Here is a 25,217-nt window from a genome sequence, read left to right as displayed (position 1 = left end):
AGCCAGGAAGAAACTGGGAATAAAACCAGGAATAAACCCAGGAATCAGCCGGGAATAAAACCGGGATTCAGGCGGAAAAAAAACCCAGAATAAAACCGTGAATCAGCCGGGAAGAAACCGCGAGTAAAACCGGGAATAAACCCAGGAATCAGCCGGGAATAAAACCGGGATTCAGGCGGAAAAAAACCCCAGAATAAAACCGTGAATCAGCCGGGAAGAAACCGCGAGTAAAAACCGGGAATAAACCCAGGAATCAGCCGGGAATAAAGCCGGGAATCAGCCGGGAAGAAACCGGGATTCAGGCAGGAATAAAGCCGGGAATAAAGCAGGAATAACCCCAGGAACCAGCAGCAATCCCGGCCCGAGGAACCCCCGATCTCTCCGGGATCTCGATGCCGCCGGCAGAACGGGCGGGCCCGGCCGGGGCGGCGCTGCCACCGCGCTGAGCATCCCCCCCAAAAACCCCCCCAAAAACCCCCCAAAAACCCCCCAAATCCGGGATTCCCCTCCCTCCAGGATGCGCAGGAGCCGCGCCTTCTCGGAGCCGGAATTCTCGGCGGAATATTCCGCGGATTATTCCTGGAGTTTCCCGTCGGAGGCGGACGGGATCCGGCGCTCGGGGGACAGCGCTCCTCCCGCCGCCCCCTCCTCCTGGTTCTCCTGTTTCTGCCTCCCCAGTTCCCCCCGTTTTTCCTCTTTTTCCCCGGAATCTTTGGAAAAACTCTACCAGACTTATTTCCGCCGCCAGCGCCACGAAACTTTGTTGGTTTTGGTTGTTTTCGCCGCCCTGTTCGATTGTTACATCCTCGGGATGTGCGCGGCTTTTTCCCGCAGGGAAAAACTCCTCCCGGCCCTGGCGGCTCTGGCGGCGCTTTTGGCTCACGGGTCCCTTTTTCTCCTCTTAAAATCCCGTCAAATCCCGGAAAAAATCTCTCAAAAGTTCCTGCCGTGCGGGTTGTGGGCTCTGCTGGCGGCGCAGCTCTGGGGAGTGCTGGGCTTGGAGTTCCAGAGGAGTTTTCCCGAGGACACGGTGGGGTGGCAGGCCTTCTTTGCTTTTTCTTGTTTCCTGACTCTGCCCCTGAGACTGGCCAGGATTTTGTTGTTGACCGGGGCCTCCTGCGGGGGACACGCGCTGCTGCTCGGGATCGCGGCCTTCAGGAGGGCGGGACGCGGCCTGGATGGGGATGGAGAGGATGGAGGAGATGATGGAGCCGTGGTGGCCAGGCAGGTGCGGGAATGGGGATAATGGGAATGGGGGGGGAATGGGGGGAGAATGGGGTGGGAATGGACAAGGAATGGGGTGGGAATGGGATAAGAATGGGGTGGGAATGGACAAAGAATGGACAAGGAATGGGGTGGGAATGAGGGTGGGAATGGAGCAGGAATGGGGTGGGAATGGACTGGGAATGGACAGGGAATTCCATGGATGGAGCCGTGGTGGCCAGGCAGGTGCAGGAATGGAGCAGGAAATGGGGTGGGAATGAGGGTGGGAATGGACAAGGATTGGACAGGGAATGGGATCAGAATGGGCTGGGAATGGACCAGGAATGGGGCTGGAAATGGGCTGAGAATGGAGCAGGAATGGGGTGGGATGGGGTGGGAATGAGGGTGGGAATGAGGGTGGGAATGGACAGGGAATGGAGCAGGAATGGACTGGGAATGGACTGGGAATGGACAGGGAATGGACAGGGAATGGACAGGGAATTCCATGGATGGAGTGGTGATGGCCAGGCAGGTGCAGGAATGGAGCAGGAAATGGGGTGAGGATGGGGTGGGAATGAGGGTGGGAATGGACAGGGATGGTCTGGGAATGGAGCAGGAATGGGGTGGGAATGGACTGGGAATGGACAGGGAATGGACAGGGAATTCCATGGATGGAGCGGTGATGGCCAGGCAGGTGCAGGAATGGAGCAGGAAATGGGGTGGGAATGATGGGAATGGACAGGGATGGACTGGGAATGGGACAGAGAATGGACAGGGATGGACAGGAATGGGGTAGGCATGGACAGGAATGGGGTGGGGATGGTGGGAATCCCATGGATCGGGAGGTGCTCGGGACCACGGCCTTCAGGAGGGCGGGACACGGCCTGGATGGGGATGGAGAGGATGGAGGAGGAGATGGAGCCGTGGTGGCCAGGCAGGTACAGGAATGGGGATGGGAATGGGGATGGGGTGGGGATGGGGATGGGAATGGGACAAGATATGGGATCAGAATGGGGCAGGGAATGGGATCAGAATGAGGGTGGGGATGGACAAGGAATGGGACAGGGAATGGAGCAGGAATAGGGCAGGAGTGGTGGGAATGGGGTGGGAATTGAGGTGGGAATGGGACAGGGAATGGGCTGGGAATGAGGGGTGGGAATGGGGTGGGAACTGCGTGGGAATGGAGCGGAAATAGGGCAGGAATGGGGTGGGAATTGAGCTGGGAATGGACAGGGAATGGGACAGGGAATGGAGCAGGGAATGGACAGGGATGGACAGGGAATGGGGTGGGAATGGAGCAGTGGTGGCCAGGCAGGAGCAGGAATGGAGTGGGAATGGGGATGAGAATGAGGGTGGGGATGAGGGTGGGAATGGACAGGGAATGGGACGGGGAATGGGATCAGAATGGGGTGGGAATGGACTGGAATGGACAGGGAATGGGCTGGGAATGGAGCAGGAATGGGGGTGGGAATGGGGTGGGAATGAGGGTGGGGATGGTGGGGATGAGGGTGGGAATGAGGGTGGGAATGGACAAGAATTGGACAAGGAATGGGATCAGAATGGGGTGGGAATGGACAAGGAATGGGGTGGGAATGGGCAGGGATGGTCTGGGAATGGAGCAGGAATGGGGTGGGAATGGGATCAGAATGGGCTGGGAATAGACAGGAATGGGCTGGGGATGGTGGGGATCGCGGCCTTCAGGAGGGCGGGACACGGCCTGGATGGGGATGGAGAGGATGGAGGAGATGATGGAGCCGTGGTGGCCAGGCAGGTGCGGGAATGGGGATGGGAATGGGGCGGGGATGAGGGTGGGAATGGGGTGGGAATTGGGCTGGGAATGGGGTGGGGGTGGAGCAGGAATGGGATCAGAATGGGGTGGGAATGGACAAGGGATGGTCTGGGAATGGAGCGGGAATGGGGTGAGAATAGGGTGGGAATGGACAAGGAATGGACAGAGATGGACTGGGAATGGAGTAGGAAATAGGGTGGGAATGGACCAGGAATGGACCACGAATGGACAGGGAATGGGATCAGAACGGGGTGGGAATGGAGCGGGAATGGGATCAGAACGGGGTGGGAATCAGAGTGGGAATGGAGCGGGAATGGACCAGCAATGGACTGAGGATGGGATGGGAATGGACTGGGAATGGACAGGGAATTCCATGGATGGAGCAGTGATGGCCAGGCAGGTGCAGGAATGGAGCAGGAAATGGGGTGGGAATGATGGGAATGGACAGGGATGGACAGGGAATGGACAGGGAATGGACCAGGAATGGGGTGGGGATGGTGGGAATCCCATGGATCGGGAGGTGCTGGGGATCGCGGCCTTCAGGAGGGCGGGACACGGCCTGGATGGGGATGGAGAGGATGGAGGAGATGGTGGAGCCGTGGTGGCCAGGCAGGTGCGGGAATGGGGATGGGAATGGTGGGAATTGGGTGGGGATGGAGTGGGAATGGGGCTGGGAATGGGACAAGAAATGGGATCAGAATGGAGTGGGAATGGACAAGGAATGGGACAGGGACTGGAGCAGGAATGGGGTGGGAATGAGGGTGGGGATGGGGTGGGAATGGGGCTGGGAATGGGGTGGGGATGGAGATGGGAATGGAGTGGGAATGACGGTGGGAATGGACAGGGAATGGGATCAGGATGGAGTGGGAATGGAAAGGGAGTGGACAGGGAATGGGTTGGGAATGAGGGTGGGAATGGAGTGGGAATAGGGCAGGAGTGGTGGGAATGGGGTGGGAATTGAGGTGGGAATGGGGTGGGAATGGACCAGCAATGGACTGAGGACGGGGTGGGAATGGGCAGGGAATGGACAGGGATGGAAAGGGAATGGGATCAGAATGGGGATGGGAATGGACAGGGAATGGACTGGGAATGGACAGGGAATTCCATGGATGGAGCGGTGGTGGCCAGGCAGGAGCGGGAATGGAGCAGGAAATGGAGTGGGAATAAAAGGAATGGACAGGGAATGGACCAGGAACGGACCGGGAATGGACAGGGATGGGCTGGGGATGGTGGGAACCGACAGGGAATGGAATCAGAATGGACAGGAATGGACTGGGAATGGTGGGAATTCCATGGATCAGAGGGAGCTTCTGACCAGGCAGGTGCGGGAATGGGCTGGGAATGGGGTGGGAATAGCAGGAATGGGGTGGGGATGAACAGGGAATGGACAGGAATGGAAAGGGAATGGGCACGGAATGGGCTGGGAATGGTGGGAATTCCATGGATCAGGAGGTGTTGGCCAGGCAGGATCGGGAATGGGATGGGAAAAGCAGGAAGGGAGGAGGAGCAGATTCTATTGGGGTTTTCAAGGGGTTTCCACCACTTTTCCAGGAGTTTTCCATGAAATTTTCCATGAAATTTTCCAGAGGTTATGAATTGGTCAGCCAAGGGTTATCCATGAGTTATCCATGAATTATCCATGAATTATCCATTGGAATGGGGTTGGAATCCAGGAAAACTGAGGCACAATTCCCAGATTTTTCCCCATTCCCACCCCTTAGAATGACCAAAATTCCCAAAAAAAAAATTCCCGGGATCATTCCCAGGAGGGAAAAAAAAATCAGGATTTATTCCCAGATTTCCTGGGCTGTTCCCATTTTTTCAGGGATGTTTTTTTAGTATGGAACTTTGTCCCCGAAATCCTCAAAATCCAGGTTTATTCCACAAAAATCCAGGAATTCCGTGGCTTGGCCAAAAATCCCTTTTTTTTTTTTTACCCCCTGAGGATGTTCCTGAGATTTTCCGAGACTGGGATGGGAAAAAAAAAAAGCTGGAGATGGAAAATTTCCGGGAAAATCCCACGGGAATCTCCATTGGGAATTCAGAATTTTCTGGATCAGCTCCTGGGAAAGCTCCAGGCCTAAATGAGAAGGATAAAAAATGGGAATTTAATCATTTTTTTGGGAATGTGATGGTCACACCAAGAGTTTGGAAAACGCAGCTGGAAAAACGCCCGGAAATCCCAATTTTTCCCTTTTTTTTGGGGGGGACATTTGTGGGATCCAGGGAGGAAAACATGGAGATTTTCCTGCAGAATTTGGAATCTGGGATTGGAATTTTTTCCACAGAATTTGGGATCCGGGATGGGAATTTTCCCGACAGAATTTGGGGTTTGGGATCTCCCCCATGTTGGAGATTTTTCCACAAATTTTGGGATCTGGGATGGAAATTTTTCCTGCAGAATTTGGGGTTTGGGATGAGAGTTTTTCCCACTGAATTTTGGATCTGGGATGGGAAATTTTCCCATAAAATTTGGGATCTGGGATCGGAATTTTTTCCACCGAATTTGGGATTTGGGATCTCCTCTGTGCTGGAATTTTTCCTGCAGGATTTGGGATCCGGGATCGGAGTTTTTCCCACAGAATTTGGGATCCGGGATGGGAATTTTCCCCACAGAATTTGGGGTTTGGGATTTGCCTCTCTGCTGGTTTTTCCCACAGGATTTGGGGTCTGAGATCGAAGATTTTCCCACAGAATTTGGGGTTTGGGATCTCCCCCGTGTTGGAGATTTTTCCACAAATTTTGGCATCTGGGATCGGAATTTTTCCTGCAGAATTTGGGGTTTGGGATGGGAATTTTTCCTGCAGAATTTAGGGTTTGTCATCTCCCCCATGTTGGAGTTTCTCCTGCAGGATTTGGGATCCAGGATGGGAATTTTTCCCTCAGAATTTGGGATCTGGGATCTCCTCTGTGCTGGAGCTTTTCCCATAAAATTTGGGGTCCGGGATCGAAGCTTTTTCCACAAAATTTGGGATCCGGGGTGGGAATTTTCCGTACAGAATTTGGGATTTGGGATTTGCCTCTGTGCTGGTTTTTCCCACAGGATTTGGGATCTGGGGTTGGAGCTTTTCCCACAGAATTTGGGGTTTGGGATCTCCCCCAGGTTGGAGATTTTTCCACAAATTTTGGGATCTGGGATCGGAATTTTTCCTGCAGAATTTGGGGTTTGGGATGAGAGTTTTTCCCACTGAATTTTGGATCTGGGATGGGAAATTTTCCCATAAAATTTGGGATCTGGGATCAGAATTTTTTCCACAGGATTTGGGATCCGGGATGGGAATTTTCCTGCAGAATTTGGGGTTTGGGATCTCCCCCATGTTGGAGATTTTTCCACAAATTTTGGGATCTGGGATCGGAATTTTTCCTGCAGAATTTGGGGTTTGGGATGAGAGTTTTTCCCACTGAATTTGGGATCTGGGATGGGAAATTTTCCCATAAAATTTGGGATCTGGGATCAGAATTTTTTCCACAGAATTTGGGATCTGGGATCTCCTCTGTGCTGGAGCTTTTCCCATAAAATTTGGGGTCTGGGATCGAAGCTTTTCCCACAGAATTTGGGATCCAGGATGGGAATTTTCCCTACAGAATTTGGGATTTGGGATTTGCCTCTGTGCTGGTTTTTCCCACAGGATTTGGGATCTGGGGTTGGAGCTTTTCCCACAGAATTTGGGGTTTGGGATCTCCCCCAGGTTGGAGATTTTTCCACAAATTTTGGGATCTGGGATGGGAATTTTTCCTGCAGAATTTGGGGTTTGGGATGGGAAATTTTCCTGCCGAATTTGGGATCTGGGATTTGAAATTCTCTATCCCACAGAATTTAGGATCTGTGATGGGATCCGGATCCATCCCTGGGATCAAGATCCAACCCAGGATATTCCCAGCAGGAATTTTCAGCCATTCCAGGCAATTCCGGGACTCCAACAAACCCCCGGATCCGGAGCCTGGCCGGGTTTTTCCGGAACTTTCTCATTCCCGGGGCTGCAATTCCCAGGGAACGGCACCGCCTGATTTGCTCGGAGCTGCTCCTTTCCCTCTGGAATTCCTCGGGATCCCTCGGGATCTTCTGGAATCCTTTGGGATCTCCTGGCTCCTGGCCCAGCTGCTGCATTTTTCCAAAACATCTCCGGTGCTCTGAGCACTGGGATTCCCGTTTTTCCTCCCTGAAATCCCAGGATTTACCCCAAAGTGGGATTTGAGGTTGTTCTCTGGGGTTGCGGCAAAATTGGCTCATCCTGATGGGATTCCCAAAAATCCTGTGATCCCAAATTCTGTCTGTTTCATCCCAAATTATTCCACAATCCCAAATTCCCGCTCTTCTTCCTGAATATCCCGTGATCCCAAATTCCCACTGTTCCCAAAAATCCCGTGATCCCAAATTCCTGCTCTTTTTCCCCCAAATATCCCACGATCCCAAATTCCTGCTGACTCTTCCCAAATATCCCACAATGCCAAATTCCCGCTCTTCTTCTTGAATATCCCGTGATCCCAAATTCCTGCTCTTTTTTCCCCAAATTGGCCACAATCCCAAATTCCTGCTGACTCTTCCCAAAAATCCTGTGATCCCAAATTCCTGCTCTTCTTGAATATCCCACAATCCCAAATTCCCACCATTTTTCCCCAAATATCCCTTGATCCCAATGGATTCCCGTTTTTTCCCCCACGATCCCAATGAATTCCCAATGTTCCCCCATCAATCCCAATGAATTCCCAGCGTTTTCCCCCCACAATCCCAGTGGATTCCCATTGTTTTTCCCGCCACGATCCCAATGAATTCCCCGTGGTTTTCCCCCCACGATCCCAATGAATTCCCAGTGGTTCCCCCCACAATCCCAATGAATTCCTGGTGTTTTCCCCCACAATCCCAATGAATTCCCGTTGTTTTCCCCCCACAATCCCAATGAATTCCCATTGTTCCCCCACAATCCCAATGAATTCCCAATGTTCCCCCACAATCCCAATGAATTCCCATTATTTTTCCCCCACAATCCCAATGAATTCCCATTATTTTTCCCCCACAATCCCAATGAATTCCCATTTTTTTTCCCCCACGATCCCAGTGGATTCCCATTGTTCCCACCTCGATCCCGATGGATTCCCCGTTGTTTTCCCCCCACAATCCCAATGAATTCCCGTTGTTCCCTCCATGATCCTGATGGATTCCCGATGTTCCCCCCACAATCCAAATGAATTCCCTGTTGTTTTCCCCCCCACAATCCCAATGGATTTCCATTGTTCCCTCCATGATCCCAATGAATTCCCGTTGTTTTCCCCCGATGAATTCCCATTGTTCCCCCCACGATCCCAATGAATTCCCGTTGTTTTCCCGGCCCGTTTCCGGAAGGTTCTGTCCAACGTGGCGATCTACGCCTGCGCCATGGCGGTGGGCGCCATGTCCTACGTCATGGCCGACCGCAAACACCGCAAGGCCTTCCTGGAGGCCCGGCAGTCCCTCGAGGTCAAACTCAACCTGGAGGAGCAGAGCCAGCAGCAGGTGGGGAAAAAAAACGGGAATTTTGGAATTTGGGGGATCGGGAATTGGGATTTGGGAAATGGGATCAGAGATTTGGAATTTGGGAATTGGGATTTGGGAATTGGGATAATGGGAAATCCCTGGAGGTCAAACTCGACATGGAGGAGCAGAGCCAGCAGCAGGTGGGGAAAAAAAAAATGGGAATTTTGGAATATGGGAGGATTGGGAACTGGGTTTGGGGAATGGGATCTGGGATTTGGAATTTGGGAATTGGGAATAGGAGAATGAGATCTGGGATTTGAGGAATGGGATCTGGGATTTGGGATTTGATCTGGGATTTGGGATTTGGGATCTGGGATCTGGGAATTGGGGAATGGGATTTGGGAATTGGGATTATTGGGGATTTGGGGATTGCGATAATGAGAAATCCCTGGAGGTCAAACTCGACATGGAGGAGCAGAGCCAGCAGCAGGTGGGGGGAAAACACAGGAATTCGGGAATTTGGGGGATTGGAAATTGGGAATTGGGATAATTTTTCCCCTGGAATTCCCGGCAGGAGAGGCTGATGCTGTCCATCCTGCCCACCGTCACTTTTCCCATTTTTCCCGTGCAATTCCCATTACTTTTCCCCTGGAATTCCCGTTATTTTCCCCTGGAATTCCCATTATTTTTCCTGTGAAATTCCCGTTATTTTTCCCCTGGAATTCCCTTTATTTTTCCCATGGAATTCCCATTATTTCTCCCCTGGAATTTCCGTTATTTTTCCCCTGGAATTCCCCTTATTTTCCTGTGAAATTCCCATTAATTTCCCGTGGAATTCCCATTATTTTTTCCCTGGAATTCCCTTTAGGAGTGGCTGATGCTGTCCATCTTGCCCACCGTCACTTTTCCCATTTTTCCCCTGGAATTCCCGTTATTTTCCCCTGGAATTCCCATTATTTTTCCCCTGGAATTCCCATTATTTTTCCCGTGGAATTCCCGTTATTTTTCCCCTGGAATTCCCGTTATTTTTCCCGTGGAATTCCCATTATTTTTCCCTCGGAATTCCCTCCAGGAGCGCCTGATGCTGTCCATCCTGCCCACCATTATTTTCCCCTGGAATTCCCATTATTTTTCCCCTGGAATTCCCATTATTTTTCCCCCGGAATTCCCGGCAGGAGCGGCTGATGCTGTCCATCCTGCCCACCATTATTTTTCCCATGGAATTCCCGTTATTTTCCCCTGGAATTCCCATTATTTTTCCCCCGGAATTCCCGGCAGGAGCGGCTGATGCTGTCCATCCTGCCCAAGCACGTGGCAGACGAGATGCTGAAGGACATGAAGAAGGACCCGAGCCAGAAGGAGCTGCAGCAGTTCAACACCATGTACATGTACCGCCACGAGAACGTCAGGTAAACACCCAAAACATTCCCAAAAAACCATGGAAAAATGCCCGGAATTCCCGGATTTTCAAATCCTGGATCAGGGAAATTAAAAAAAAAAAAAAAATCCAGGAGTTGGTGGTGGTTGAGATGAGGGAGGAGCAGGTCAGGGTTGGGTTTGGTCACATCCCGGATTTTTTATTTTTGGGAAAACGGGAATGGAGAAATTGGGATGGAGGTTTTTTAATTTTTTGGGAAAATGGGAATGGAAAAGTTGGAATTGAAGGGTTTTTTTGGAAAAACAGGAATGAGGAAATTGGGATCAAAATTTTTTGGGGAAAAATGGGAATGAGAAAGTTGGGATTGAGTTTGGGGAGTGTCAGTTTGGTTACATCCCAGATTTTTTTATTTTTTGGGAAAACGGGAATGGAGAAATTGGGATGGAGGTTTTTTATATTTTTGGGAAAACGGGAATAGAGAAGTTGGAATTGAGATTTTTTTGTTCTGGGTTTTTTTTTGGGGGGGGGGGAATGAGAATGGAGAAGTTGGGAATCGAGATTTTATTTTGGGTGGAGAAAATGGGAACGAGAAAGTTGGGATTGAGTTTGGGGAGTGATGGTTTGGTCGCATCCTGGATTTTTTATTTTTTTGGGAAAACGGGAATGGAGAAGTTTAGATTGAGATTTTTTTTTTTTTTTTTTTGGGATAAGGGGCTGAGGGAAAATTTGGGCTTGGTGTTCCCACAGCATCCTGTTCGCCGACATCGTGGGCTTCACGCAGCTCTCGTCGTCCTGCAGCGCCCAGGAGCTGGTCAAGCTCCTCAACGAGCTCTTCGCCCGCTTCGACAAACTGGCCGCCGTGAGTGATGCCTGGAATTCCCAGAATTCCCACCAGAATTCCCAAAAAAAACCCCAAAAACTGGGATGGGGATGTTTGGAGTGTGTGGGATGACAAAAGTGCCCACTCTGCCCTGGGGAAAAAATGGATTTTGGGAATTGGAGGAAAATCCGTGAGGGGGTTTTGGCGGTGTGGTTGAGGTGTTGGGAATCCCGGCGGGAATTCCCGTCGGGAATTCCGGGGGTTGTCGTTGGCAGAGGCATCACCAGCTGCGGATCAAGATCCTGGGGGATTGTTATTACTGCATCTGTGGGCTGCCGGAATTCCGGGAGGACCACGCGGCCTGTTCCATCCGCATGGGGCTCGCCATGGTGGAGGCCATCGCGTAAGGGACAGCGGGAATGGGAATGGGGAATGGGAATGGGGAATGGGGAATGGGGATGGGGAATGGGGATGGGGAATGGGGAATGGGGATGGGGAATGGGGATGGGGAATGGGGAATGGGGAAGGGGAATGGGGAATGGGAATGGGAATGGGAATGGGGAATGGGAATGGAAATGGGAATGGGGAATGGGAATGGGAATGGGAATGGGGAATGGGAATGGGAATGGGAATGGGGAATGGGGAATGGGAATGGGGAATGGGAATGGGGAATGGGAATGGGGAATGGGGAATGGGAATGGGAATGGGGAATGGGGAATGGGGAATGGGAATGGGGAATGGGAATGGGGAATGGGAATGGGGAATGGGGAATGGGGAATGGGGAATGGGAATGGGGAATGGGGAATGGGAATGGGAATGGGAATGGGAATGGGGAATGGGGAATGGGAATGGGGAATGGGAATGGGAATGGGAATGGGGAATGGGAATGGGGAATGGGAATGGGAATGGGGAATGGGAATGGGAATGGGGAATGGGAATGGGGAATGGGAATGGGAATGGGGAATGGGAATGGGAATGGGGAATGGGAATGGGGAATGGGGAATGGGAATGGGGAATGGGAATGGGGAATGGGGAATGGGAATGGGGAATGGGAATGGGAATGGGGAATGGGGAATGGGAATGGGGAATGGGAATGGGGAATGGGGAATGGGAATGGGGAATGGGGAATGGAAATGGGAATGGGAATGGGAATGGGGAATGGGAATGGGAATGGGAATGGGGAATGGGGAATGGAAATGGGAATGGGAATGGGAATGGGGAATGGGAATGGGAATGGGGAATGGGAATGGGGAATGGGGAATGGGAATGGGGAATGGGAATGGGAATGGGGAATGGGAATGGGAATGGGGAATGGGGAATGGGAATGGGGAATGGGAATGGGAATGGGGAATGGGGAATGGGAATGGGGAATGGGAATGGGAATGGGGAATGGGGAATGGGAATGGGGAATGGGAATGGGGAATGGGGAATGGGAATGGGGAATGGGGAATGGAAATGGGAATGGGAATGGGAATGGGGAATGGGAATGGGGAATGGGAAATGGGGAATGGGAAATGGGGAATGGGAATGGGGAATGGGGAATGGGAATGGGAATGGGGAATGGGAATGGGGAATGGGGAATGGGGAAATGGGGAATGGGAATGGGGAATGGGAATGGGGAATGGGAATGGGAATGGGGAATGGGGAATGGGAATGGGGATGGGGAATGGGAATGGGATTGGAAACAGAATGGGGTGGGATGGGAAATGGGATGGGAATGGGGATGGGGATAGGAGTGGGAATGGGAATGGGCAATGGCTATGGCAATGGGGGTTGGAATGGGAATGGGAATCTGGGGGATGATTGTTGACGATGGAGGCCGGGCTGTGCTGAGGCTGGAGAATGGCTGCATTCCCTCTGGATTGTCCGTGCTCCCCGCAGATACTCTACATTCCCCACAGACAGTTCCCATGGACATTTCCCGTTCCCTGTGGATATTCCCCATTCCCCCAGCTCTGTCCATGCTCGCCACCTCAGTGGACATGCGTGTGGGCGTGCACAGCCACGGCCATTCCCATGTTCCCCAATCCCATGTTCCCCAACCTCAATCCCATTTTCCCAGTTCTGTCTGGACGCGCACAGGCATGGCGGTGGACATTCCCAATCTCATATTCCCAATCCCATATTCTCTGTAGCTCTGTCCGTGCTCAGACATCCACCTCAGTGGACATGTGGGTGGGCTTGCACAGCCATGGCCATTCCCCAATCCCAATCCCATATTTCCATTTTTCCAGCTCTGCCCGTGCACGGACAGCCACATCCTTGGACATGCGGGTGGGCGTGCACAGCGGGGCCGTGGACATTCCCCAATCCCAATCTCATTTTTCCAGCTCTGTCCGTGCTCAGACGTCCACCTCAGTGGACATTCCCAATCCCAAATTCTCATTTTCCCAGCTCTGTCCATGCTCGAACATCCACATCCGTGGACATGCGTGTGGGCGTGCACAGCGGGGCCGTGGACATTCCCATATTCCCAAATTCCCATTTTTCCAGCTCTGTCCGTGCTCGGACATCCACGTCCGTGGACATGCGCGTGGGCGTGCACAGCGGGGCCGTGGACATTCCCCAATCCCAATCTCATTTTTCCAGCTCTGTCCGTGCTCGGACATCCACATCCGTGGACATGCGTGTGGGTGTGCACAGCGGGGCTGTGGACATTCCCAATCCCACATTCCCATTTTCCCAGCTCTGTCCGTGCTCGGACATCCACGTCCGTGGACATGCGCGTGGGCGTGCACAGCGGGGCCGTGGACATTCTCCATTCCCACTCCCCATTCCCAATCCCAATCCCACATTCCCATTTTCCCAGCTCTGTCCGTGCTCGGACATCCACGTCGGTGGACATGCGCGTGGGCGTGCACAGCGGGGCCGTGCTGGGCGGCGTCCTGGGACAGAAGCGGTGGCAGTTCGACGTCTGGTCCACCGACGTCACCGTGGCCAACAAGATGGAGGCCGGCGGCATCCCCGGGTGAGCGTCCCCACCCGGGGGTGGAGCGGGGCGGGTGACAAGGAGGGGACAGTGAGGTGACATTGGGGTGGCCCCAGGCGGGTGCACATCTCGCAGAGCACCGTGGATTGCCTCAAGGGCGAGTTCGAGGTGGAGCCGGGCGAGGGCGGGTCCCGCTGCGAGTACCTGAGGGACAAGGGCATCGTCACCTACCTGGTGGTGGTCCCCAAGCAGGGGGGACACCTGCGGCACGGCGTCAACGGCGTGGTGAGTGACACACACAGCGGGGACAGAGGGGACAATGGGGACACTTGGGGATGATGAGGACACTGGGGATGTTGGGGACAGTGGGGATGATGGGGACACTGCAGATGATGGAGGCAGTGGGGATGATGGGGACACTGGGGATGATGGGGACACTGGAGATGTTGGGGACAATGGGGATGATGGGGACACTGGAGATGGGGACAACGCACATGTTGGGGACACTGGGGATGATGGGGACACAGGATTTTGGGGACACCAGGGACACATCTAAGATTCCAACAAGCAGGGACAATGGGGATGTTGGGGACACTTGGGAATGTTGGGGACACTGGGGATGCTGGGGACACTGAGAATGATGGGGACACGGGATGATGGCGACAGTGTGGATGATGGGGACACTGGGCATGATGGGGACATGGAATGATGGGGACACTTGGAGATGTTGGGGACACTTGGGGATGTTGGGGACACTGTGGACACCAGGAACACCAGGGACACTGGGGACATTGGGGACAATGGGGATGCTGGGGATGTCAGGGACACTGGGGACACTGAGGATGTCAGGGGCACCAGGGACACTGGGGACACGGGATGCTGGGGACACTGGGGATGTTGGGGACAGCAGGGACACTGGGGATGCTGAGGACACTGGGAACACCGGGGACACCGGGGACAATGGGGACAATGGGGACGCTGGAGATGTCAGGGACACCGGGGACAGTGGTGGCAGTGGGGACACTGGGGACACTCAGAGTGACCGTGTCCCATCACAGACAGTCACTGACATCCCATTGCTTGGTGAGTGACACTGGTGGCAGTGGCGGCTCTGGGGACACTGGTGGCACTGGGAACAGGTGGCAGTGAGGACAGTGGTGGCTCTGGGGACACTGGGGACACCAGTGGCAATGGTGGCATTGGTGGCACTGGGGACACTGGGGACACTGGGGACACTGGTAATACCGATGGCAGTGGTGGCATTGGTGGCACTGGGGACACTGGGGGCACTGGCACTGTGGACACCCATGGTGACTGTCCCACCACTGTCACTGACCCTGTCCCATGGCATGGTGAATGACACCAGTGGCACTGGTGGCAGTGGTGGCCCTAGGGACACTGGTGACACTGGTGGCACTGGGAACACCGGTGACACACCAGTGCCACCCATCCACCGCTGCCACCCCCCATGTCCCCACCGTGTCCCCCTTGTGCAGAAGCTGTCCCTGACCTCGTCCCACGGCGTGTCCCCTCCTCCCTGTGTCCCCGAGCCCAATGGGAGCCTCACCCCAGAGCCCCCGGAGCTTCCGGAACGTTCCGAGGACCTCGATGAGGACGAGGACGACGAAGACGGGGAGGTACCACCCAGAATTCCCAGAATTCCCTCTCTGGGTGTCCCCACGGTGTCCCCGCAGTGTCACAGGGGTGTCACTTGTCCCTGTCAGGCTCCCAACCCATCATTCTCCAACTCTTGATGACAATGGGGAGGTACCGCCCATTCATTCCCAGAATTCCCTGTGTGGGCTGTCACATGGGTGTCACACAGTGTCCCCACTGTGAAAAACTTTCTCAGAGAAATTTATAATTTTAATTTAAAAAAAAATATTATATTATATTATATTATATTATATTATATTATATTATATTATATTATATTATATTATATTATATCTATTATACATATTATATATATTATATATGTTAAATTAAAATTATATATATAAATATTTTAAATATATAATTATATATATTTTAAATATTATATATATTAGTATAGAGTATATAGTATATAATATAGCATATAGTATATAATATATAATGTAATATATAATGTATAATGTAATATAATATAGTATAATATCATGTAATATAATGTAATGCAATGTAATGTAGTATGATATAATATAATATAATATAATATAATATAATATAATATAATATAAAGTTATATATTATATATTATATGTTATATATCACACACTGTACATTATATGTTATATGTTATATATTATGTATCATATTATATAATATATTATATATATTATATATAATATACTGTATATAATATATTGTAAATAATATAGTATATTATTATATTATATTATACATATAATATAATAATAATATATAATAATACATGCTATAATACATAAGATATTAATATATAATAATATATAATAATATCTAATAATATAATAATATAATAACATATAATATACAATATTATATATGTAATTATAATCTATAACTATATATATAGTTATATATTATATATTGTACGTTATACGTTATATGTTATGTATTATGTATCATATAATATAATATAATATATTGTAACTACATATTATATTATATTATATATATTATATTATATTATATTATATTATATTATATTATATTATATTATATTACATTATATTATATATTATAACATCCTGGTGTCCCCATGGGTGTCCTGCAGGCCCCAAACCCATCATTCCCCAACCCTCCATGACAATGACGTGGAGGTACCGCCCATTCCTTCCCACAATTCCCTGTGTGGGGCGGGGCTGATTGTCACACGACTGTCACATGGCTGTCACATGGCTGTCACATGGCTGTCACATGGCTGTCACATGACTATCACATGGCTGTCACATGGCTGTCACACGACTATCACATGGCTGTCACATGGATGTCACACGACTATCACATGGCTGTCACATGGCTGTCACACGACTATCACACGACTGTCACACGGCTGTCACATGGCTGTCACATGGATGTCACCCATCCCTGTCAGGCCCCAAACCCATCATTCCCCACCCCTCCATGACAATGACGGGGAGGTACCGCCCATTCCTTCCCACAATTCCCTGTGTGGGGCGGGGCCGATTGTCACACGGCTATCACACGGCTGTCACATGGCTGTCACACGGATGTCCCCACGATGTCACCCATCCCTGTCAGGCCCCAAACCCATCATTCCCCACCCCTCCATGACAATGACGGGGAGGTACCACCCATTCCTTCCCAGAATTCCCTGTGTGGGCGGGGCCGATTGTCACACGGCTATCACACGGCTGTCACACGGCTGTCACATGGCTGTCACATGGCTGTCACATGGCTGTCACATGGCTGTCACACGGCTGTCACATGGCTGTCACATGGCTGTCACATGGCTGTCACATGGCTGTCACACGGCTGTCACATGGCTGTCACATGGCTGTCACATGGCTGTCACATGGATGTCACCTGTCCCTGCAGGCCCCAAACCCGTCGTTCCCGAACCCACGTCGTCGTTTGCGTCTGCGGGACCTGGCGGAGCGCGTGGTGGGGGCGGCGCAGAACGAGCAGGAGCTGAACCAGCTGCTCAACGAGGCCCTGCTGGAGCGCGAGTCCATCCAGGCGTGAGTGGGGAGGAAAAATAGCACAAAAAAATATTTCTTCCACAAAAAAATTACACTCCCACAAAAAAAATTACATCCAAAAATTATCCGGAAATTCGTGGGAAATGATTCGCGGAAATTCCTGCGGAAAAATTAGTAAAATTTGCAGAAATTCACAGGGAAAATTAAAAAATTAGTGGGAAAAAATTCATAGAAAAATTTACCCAAAGTTCACCCAAAGAAATTAAATTTACCCAAAGAAATTAAAAAAAAAAATCATGGAAAAAAAATAAAAAAAATTTGGGGAAGAAATTCCCCAAAGATTCCCTGAAATTCCAGAAAAAATTAAAAAAAATCTGGAAAAAGTTACCCAAAAATTCCTGGAAAAAATTTCCCAAACATTCCTAGAAAAAAAAATTCCAAAAATTCCTGGGGAAAAAAATTCCCAGAAAAAATTCCTAGAAAAAAATTCCCAAAAATTCCTAAAAATTTTTCTTTAAAAAATTCCCCAAATATCCCCAAAATTCCTGGAAATCCCCAGAAAAAAAAATCCAAAAATTCTTAGAAATTAAAATAAAGTCCTGGAAAAAATTCCCAGAAATTCCCCAATATTCTCATAAGTTCCCAGAAAAAAAAAAAATCCAAAAAATTCCCAAAAAACCCTGGGAAAAATTCCAAAAAAATTCTTGGAAAAAAAATTCCAAAAAAATTCACGGAAAAAAAAAATCCTGGAAAATATTCCTGGAAATTCTTCCCTAAAATTCCCCAAAATTCCTGGAAATTCTCCAAAAAACTCCCCAAAATTGATGGAAAAAAAAAAATCCCCAAATTCCTGAAAATTCCCGGAAAAAAATCCTAAAAATTCCTAGAAAGAAATCCAAAAAAAATGGGCTGTTCCTCAAAGCCACCACACGGTGGCGCCATTGTCCCATTGGCCACCATTGTCCCATGGCGGCCAATTTGGGGACACGGGGACACATTGGCCACCAGGGCCAGCCGGGCGAAATTCCCGGAAAAAATCCCAAAAATTCCTAGAAAAAATTCCAAAAAAATCCCCAAAATCCCTAGAAAAAAATCCAAAAAAATCCCCAAAAATTCCTAGAAAAAATTCCCCCCAAAAAATCCCCAAAATTCCTAGAAAAAATTCCAAAAAAATCCCCAAAAATTCCCAGAAAAAAAAAAAAAAATCCCCAAAATTCCTAGAAGAAAATCCAAAAAAATCCCCAAAATTCCTAGAAAAAAATCCCCAAAATTCCTAGAAAAAATTCCAAAAAAATCCCCAAAATTCCTAGAAGAAAATCCAAAAAAATCCCCAAAATTCCTAGAAGAAAATCCAAAAAAATCCCCAAAATTCCTAGAAAAAATTCCAAAAAAATCCCCAAAAATTCCTAGAAAAAATCAAAAAAAATCCCCAAAATTCCTAGAAAAAAATTAAAAAAAAATCCCCAAAATTCCTAGAAAAAAAAAAAAAAATCCTAGAAAAAATCCAAAAAAATCCCAAAAAATTCCTAGAAAAAATCCAAAAAAATCCCCAAAATTCCTAGAAAAATTCAAAAAAAATCCCCAAAATTCCTAGAAAAAATCAAAAAAAATCCCAAAAATTCCTGGAAAAAAATCCAAAAAAAATCCCAGAAATTCTAGAAAAAATTAAAAAAAAAATTCCCAAAAAATCCTAGAAAAAAATCCAAAAAATATCCCCAAAAATTCCTAGAAAAAAAATTCCAAAAAAATCCCAAAAATTCCTAGAAAAAAAATTCCAAAAAAATCCCCAAAATTCCTAGAAAAAAAACCCAAAAAATCCCCAAAATTCCTAGAAAAAAAATCAAAAAAAAAATCCCCAAAATTCCTAGAAAAAAATCCAAAAAAATCCCCAAAAATTCCTAGAAATAATTCCCCAAAAAAAATCCCCAAAATTCCTAGAAAAAATTCCAAAAAAAATCCCCAAAATTCCTAGAAAAAATTAAAAAAAAAATCCAAAAAAATCCTAGAAAAAAAAAATCCCCAAAATTCCTAGAAAAAATTAAAAAAAAAATCCAAAAAAATCCTAGAAAAAAAAAATCCCCAAAATTCCTAGAAAAAATAAAAAAAAAATCCCAAAAAATTCCTAGAAAAAACTCCAAAAAAAAAATCCCTAAAATTCCTAGGAAAAAATTCCAAAAAAATCCCCAAAATTCCTAGAAAAAATTACAAAAAAATTCCTAGAAAAAATTCCAAAAAAATCCCAGAATTTCCTAGAAATAAATCCAAAAAAATCCCTAAAAACTTCCTATTTAAAATTCCTTTTCAGCCTGAAGGGCAAGAGCACCTTCCGCCTTTCCCTCCGGTTCATCGACCCCGACATGGAGACGCGTTACTCGGTGGAGAAGGAGAAACAGAGCGGCGCCGCCTTCAGCTGCTCCTGTGTCGTCCTGCTCTTCACCGCCCTGGTGGAGGCCCTCATCGACCCCTGGTACGTCCCACATGAGGGAGGGGACACTTGGGGACACCTCTGGTGGTGGCACCTTGTCACCGTGGCGGGTCTCTCCGGGCAGGTTGGTGACAAACTACGTGACGTTCGTGGTGGGCGAGGTGCTGCTGCTGGTGCTGACGCTCTGCTCCTTGGCCGCCGTCTTCCCGAGGGTGAGGGGACACCGCGATGGCGGCTTGGGGACATCGTGGTGGTGGTGGCACTCAGGTGACGAGTGAGGTGTCCCCTCATAGGCTTTCCCCAAGAAGCTGGTGGCCTTCTCCACCTGGATCGACCGGACGCGCTGGGCGCGCAACACATGGGCCATGGCGGCCATCGCCATCGTCACCGCCGCCGACATCGTGGACATGGTGAGGGGACACGCGTGGGGGGACGGGGTGGCCTCGTGTCCCCGGCTGGGCGGCCATGGGGACCACGGGGTGGTGACAAATGAGACATCATGGCCACCGTGGGTTGGTGGCTTTGAGGAGCAGCCCAGATATTGCAGCTCCATCTCCATGGTGGTCATGGTGGCCACAGTGTCCCCATGTCCCCAACTTGGCTGCCATGGGGACCACGGGGTGGTGGCCAATGGGACATCATGGCCACCATGGGTTGGTGGCTTTGAGGAGCAGCCCAGATATTGCAGCTCCATCTCCATGGTGGCCACAGTGTCCCCATGTCCCCAACTTGGCTGCCATGGGGACCATGGGGTGGTGGCCAACAGGGCATCATGGCCACCATGGGGAGGTGACTTTGAGGACCAGCCCAGATATGGCAGCTCCACCCCATGGTGGCCACAGTGTACCCATGTCCCCAACTTGGCCACCATGGGGACCACAGGGTGGTGGCCAATGGGACATCAGGGCCACCATGGGGTGGTGACTTTGAGGACCAGCCCAGATATGGCAGCTCCACCCCATGGTGGCCTTGGTGGCCTCGTGTCCCCAGATTGGCGGCCATGGGGACCATGGTGTGGTGGTCAACAGGACATCAGGGCCAGCATGAGTTGGTGGCTTTGAGGAGAAGCCCATGGTGGCCACCGTGTCCCCAGCTCTGCTGCCACAGGGACAACGGGGTGGTGGCCAATAGGACATCAAGGGCCACCATAGGGTGGTGGCTTTGAGGAGTAGCCCAGATATTGCAGCTCTGTCCCTATGGTGGCCACTGTGTCCGCAGTGTGGCCACCATGAGGACCATGGGGTGGTGGCCAATGGGACATTGGGGTCACTGTGTGGTGGCTTTGAGGAGCAGCCCAGATATTGCAGTTCCACCCCATGGTGTCCCCATGTCCCCAAGCTGACCCCACCCTGGTGTCCCCAGCTCGGCTGCCGCCGCCACCGCTGGCCGGCCACCAACGTCACCTGGGGGCCACCGCGGGGCGGCGGCTGCGCGGACCACCCCAAGTACTACAGCTACATCGCCCTGCTGGCCCTGGTGGCCACCGTCATGCTGGTGCAGGTCAGCCACATGGTCAAGCTGACCCTCATGGCGCTCATCGCCGCCGCCACCGCCGCCCTCAACTTCTCCTCCTGGGAGCCCATCTTCGACCGCTACGACCGGCGCCGCGGCCAGCACGGCTCGTGAGGACGGGGACGGGGACAGGGATGGGACAGGGACAGGGGACAGGGACGGGAATTCCACCCCGAGAATCCCTTTTGGGGCAGGTCGGTGCTGGTGCCCTCCAAGTACTCCATGACCGCCATGATCTTCGTGGTGATGCTCAGCTTCTACTACTTCTCGCGGCACGTGAGTGGGCGGGGTGGGATGTCCTTCTTTCCATCCCTTTTTCTGCTTTTTCCTTCCCTTTTTCTGTCCTTTCTTTCTTTTCCTGGTTTTTCCTTCCTTTTCCTGCATTTTCCTGTCTTTTCCCAGTTTTTCCTCCCTTTTCCTGCTCCTTCCTCCCCTTTCCTCCTTTTCCTCATCTTCCCTTCCCTAAATCCCAAATTCCCTAAATCTCTTCCCTTCCCTTATTCCCAAATTCCCAAATTCCCTTCCCCGATTTCTTGGAAGTTCCAAGACACCGGGATTTTTATCCCAGGCCCGTCCACAGCACCCACAGCTTTTCCAAGGAAATCCCCAAAAGGATTTTCCAGCCCCACCAAGATCGGGAACACTCCCATCCCAATCCCAATACGCATCCCCATCCCATCCCATCACCCCATTATCGCATCCCAACCCCAATCCCACTCCATCCCATCCCAATCCCAACCTCAACCCCATCTCAACCCAATCCCAAACCCAATCCCAATCCCAATCTGATGATCCCACTATTCCAGTATCCCATAATCCTATACCAATCCCATACCAATCCCAATCCTGCTCCATCCAATCTCAGCCATAATCCCATTTCCAATCCCAATCCCAGTTCCAAATCCCAGTCCCAATCCTGCTTCATCCCGTCCCTCCCAATCCCAACTCCAGTCCCATTTTCTCATTTTCCCATTATCCCACTGTCCCACTATCCCATTATCCCATTAACCCACAATCCCATCCCATTCCCAACATCTCCACCACAGACCCATTCCCACTTCACCCCAAACCCTTCTCACCTTCCCACCACTGACCAGGAATTCCCCCATTTCCCCAATCCCCATTCCCATTCCCCATTCCCATTCCCATTCCCATTCCCCATTCCTTATTCCCCATTCCCCATTCCCATTCCCATTCCCCATTCCCATTCCCATTCCCCATTCCCATTCCCCATTCCCATTCCCATTCCCCATTCCCCATTCCCCATTCCCCATTCCCACAATTCCCATTCCCATTCCCATTCCCATTCCCCATTCCCATTCCCATTCCCCATTCCCCATTCCCATTCCCATTCCCCATTCCCCATTCCCCATTCCCCATTCCCCATTCCCATTCCCCATTCCCATTCCCCATTCCCATTCCCCATTCCCCATTCCCCATTCCCATTCCCATTCCCCATTCCCCATTCCCCATTCCCATTCCCCATTCCCCATTCCCCATTCCCCATTCCCATTCCCATTCCCCATTCCCATTCCCCATTCCCATTCCCCATTCCTCATTCCCCATTCCCCATTCCCCATTCCCATTCCCATTCCCCATTCCCATTCCCATTCCTCATTCCCCATTCCCCATTCCCATTCCCATTCTCATTCCCCATTCCCATTCCCCATTCCCCATTCCCCATTCCCATTCCCATTCCCATTCCCCATTCCCCATTCCCATTCCCATTCCCCATTCCCCATTCCCATTCCCATTCCCCATTCCCCATTCCCCATTCCCAAATTCCTGGAATCCCATCATTCCCAGGTGGAGAAGCTGGCGCGGACGCTGTTCCTGTGGAAGGTGGACGTCCACGAGCAGAAGGAGCGCGTCTCCGAGATGCGCCGCTGGAACGAGGCCCTGGTGGCCAACATGCTGCCCGAGCACGTGGCCCGGCACTTCCTGGGCTCCAAAAAACGGGATGAGGTCGGTATTCCCAAATTTCCCCCTGGGGCGGGATGAGGTCGGTGTTCCCGAATTTCCCCCAAGGGTGGGATGAGGTCGGTGTTCCCGAATTTCCCCCTGGGGAGGGATGAGGTTGATATTCCCAAATTTCCCCCAGGGCTGGTTCCCTCGGGGTGGATCCCGAGTGTCCTCGATCCCAGAATTCCCAACACCTCCTGCTGTCCCAGGACTCTCAAAGTCCCATCCAACTTTTCCTTGGGCACTCCCAGGGAATTTCTGGGAATTCCTGCCCAAGATCCCCCCCAATCTCCCCTTTCCCAGTGGGAATTCCATTCCCCGGTTCCTTCAGCCCTTGATCCCCAATCCCAGCTCTCCTTTCCCTCTGGAAAAGGCTCCCAGGATTCCCTGGATCCTTCCCTGATCCAGCTGGACATTCCCAGCTCTCCCAGCCTGGGATTGAATCCAGCCCCAGCCTGACTCCTCTCCAGGAGGGAATTTTGGGATCCAAGGGCCAATACTCAATGTCCAATATCCAATACCCAACAACTAATAACCAGCAATCAATGCCCAACAACCAATAATGAATAACCAACAACCAATACCCAGTAACCAACACCCAACCAATAACCAACAACTAATAACCAATAACCAATATCCGACAAGCAACAACCAATAGCCAACAATCAATAACCAGCAACCAATACCCAATAACCAACAATCAATACCCAATAACCAACAACCAATACCCAATAACCCACATCCAATGCCCAACGACCAATACCCAATAACCAATTACTAATTTCCAATAACCAAAACCAACGAATATTGAATAACTGACGACCAAGAACCAACAGCCAACAACTGCTAACCAATAACAACAACTGACAGCCAATAGCCAATAATGAACAATCAATAACCAACAACCAATACCCAACAACCAATACCCAATCCCCAACAACCAACAAACGATACCCAACAACTAACAACTAATAGCCAATACCCAACAACCAACAAACGATACCCAATAACCAATACCCGATCTCCAACAACTGATAACCACCACCAATAACTGATAACCACCAACTAATAACCGATAACCACCAACTAATAACCAACAACCAATACCCAACATCCAATGCCCAGCAACCAATACCCAACAGCCAATTACCAATTTCCAATAACCAACAACCAATAATGAATAACTGACAACCAATAACCAACAGCCAACAACTGGTAACCAATAACAACTGACAGCCAATGGCCAATAATGAACAATCAACAACCAACAACCAATACCCAACAGCCAATACCCATTAACCAATAATGAACAATCAATAACCAATACCCATCAACCAATACCCAACAACCAATACCCATTAACCAATAATGAACAACCAATACCCAACAACCAATACCCAATAACCAATAATGAACAATCAATAACCAACAACCAATAACCAATCCCCAATGACCAACAACCAATAACCGATACCCAACAATCAACAACCAATACCCAATACCCAATAACCAAAACCCAACAACCGATAACCACCACCAATAACTGATAACCCCCAACCAATAACCAACCAATACCCAATAGCCAATTACCAATTTCCAATAACCAACAATAAATAACCAATAATGAATAACTGACATCCAAGAGCCAAGAACCAACAGCCAACAACTGATAATCAATAACCAACAACCAACAGCCAATGGCCAATAATGAACAATCAATAACCATCAACCAATACCCATTAACCAATAATGAACAATCAATAACCAATACCCTTCAACCAATACCCAATAACCAATAATGAACAATCAATAACCAACAACCAATACCCAATAACCAGTAATGAACCATCAATAACCAACAACCAATAACCAATACCCATCAACCAATACCCAACAACCAATACCCAATAACCAATAATGAACAATCAATAATCAACAACCAATACCCAACAGCCAATACCCAATACCCAATAATGAACAACCAATAACCAATACCCATCAACCAATACCCAATAATGAACAACCAATAACCAATACCCAATAATGAACAATCAATAACCAACAACCAATAACCAATACCAAACAACCAATACCCAATAACCAACAACTGATACCCAA

General features: G+C 49.7%; 1 protein-coding gene across 1 annotated transcript in view; it reads left to right on the top strand.

Moving 5' to 3' along the window:
* Nucleotides 1-517: 517 nt before the first annotated feature.
* ADCY3 (adenylate cyclase 3) overlaps nucleotides 518-25,217 on the top strand; it is a gene marked incomplete at its 5' end in the record, with an annotated part of 30,363 nt that continues 5,663 nt past the window's right edge. The window contains 15 exons of the mRNA XM_083857661.1: nucleotides 518-1,228; nucleotides 8,334-8,483; nucleotides 9,723-9,853; nucleotides 10,570-10,681; nucleotides 10,918-11,045; nucleotides 13,452-13,610; nucleotides 13,688-13,856; nucleotides 15,068-15,208; nucleotides 17,097-17,239; nucleotides 19,506-19,667; nucleotides 19,750-19,837; nucleotides 19,919-20,035; nucleotides 20,988-21,247; nucleotides 21,332-21,413; nucleotides 22,944-23,102. Of these exons, the coding sequence (XP_083713787.1) occupies nucleotides 518-1,228; nucleotides 8,334-8,483; nucleotides 9,723-9,853; nucleotides 10,570-10,681; nucleotides 10,918-11,045; nucleotides 13,452-13,610; nucleotides 13,688-13,856; nucleotides 15,068-15,208; nucleotides 17,097-17,239; nucleotides 19,506-19,667; nucleotides 19,750-19,837; nucleotides 19,919-20,035; nucleotides 20,988-21,247; nucleotides 21,332-21,413; nucleotides 22,944-23,102 (2,712 nt within the window). The remainder of the gene's footprint in view (nucleotides 1,229-8,333; nucleotides 8,484-9,722; nucleotides 9,854-10,569; nucleotides 10,682-10,917; nucleotides 11,046-13,451; nucleotides 13,611-13,687; nucleotides 13,857-15,067; nucleotides 15,209-17,096; nucleotides 17,240-19,505; nucleotides 19,668-19,749; nucleotides 19,838-19,918; nucleotides 20,036-20,987; nucleotides 21,248-21,331; nucleotides 21,414-22,943; nucleotides 23,103-25,217) is intronic.

The sequence above is a fragment of the Zosterops lateralis genome, assembly GCF_965231275.1.
Source record: "Zosterops lateralis genome assembly, chromosome: 3".
In the NCBI taxonomy this organism is placed as follows: domain Eukaryota; kingdom Metazoa; phylum Chordata; class Aves; order Passeriformes; family Zosteropidae; genus Zosterops; species Zosterops lateralis.
The sequence above is the reverse complement of the archived record's forward strand: the minus strand, read 5'-3'. Positions and strand labels throughout refer to the sequence as shown.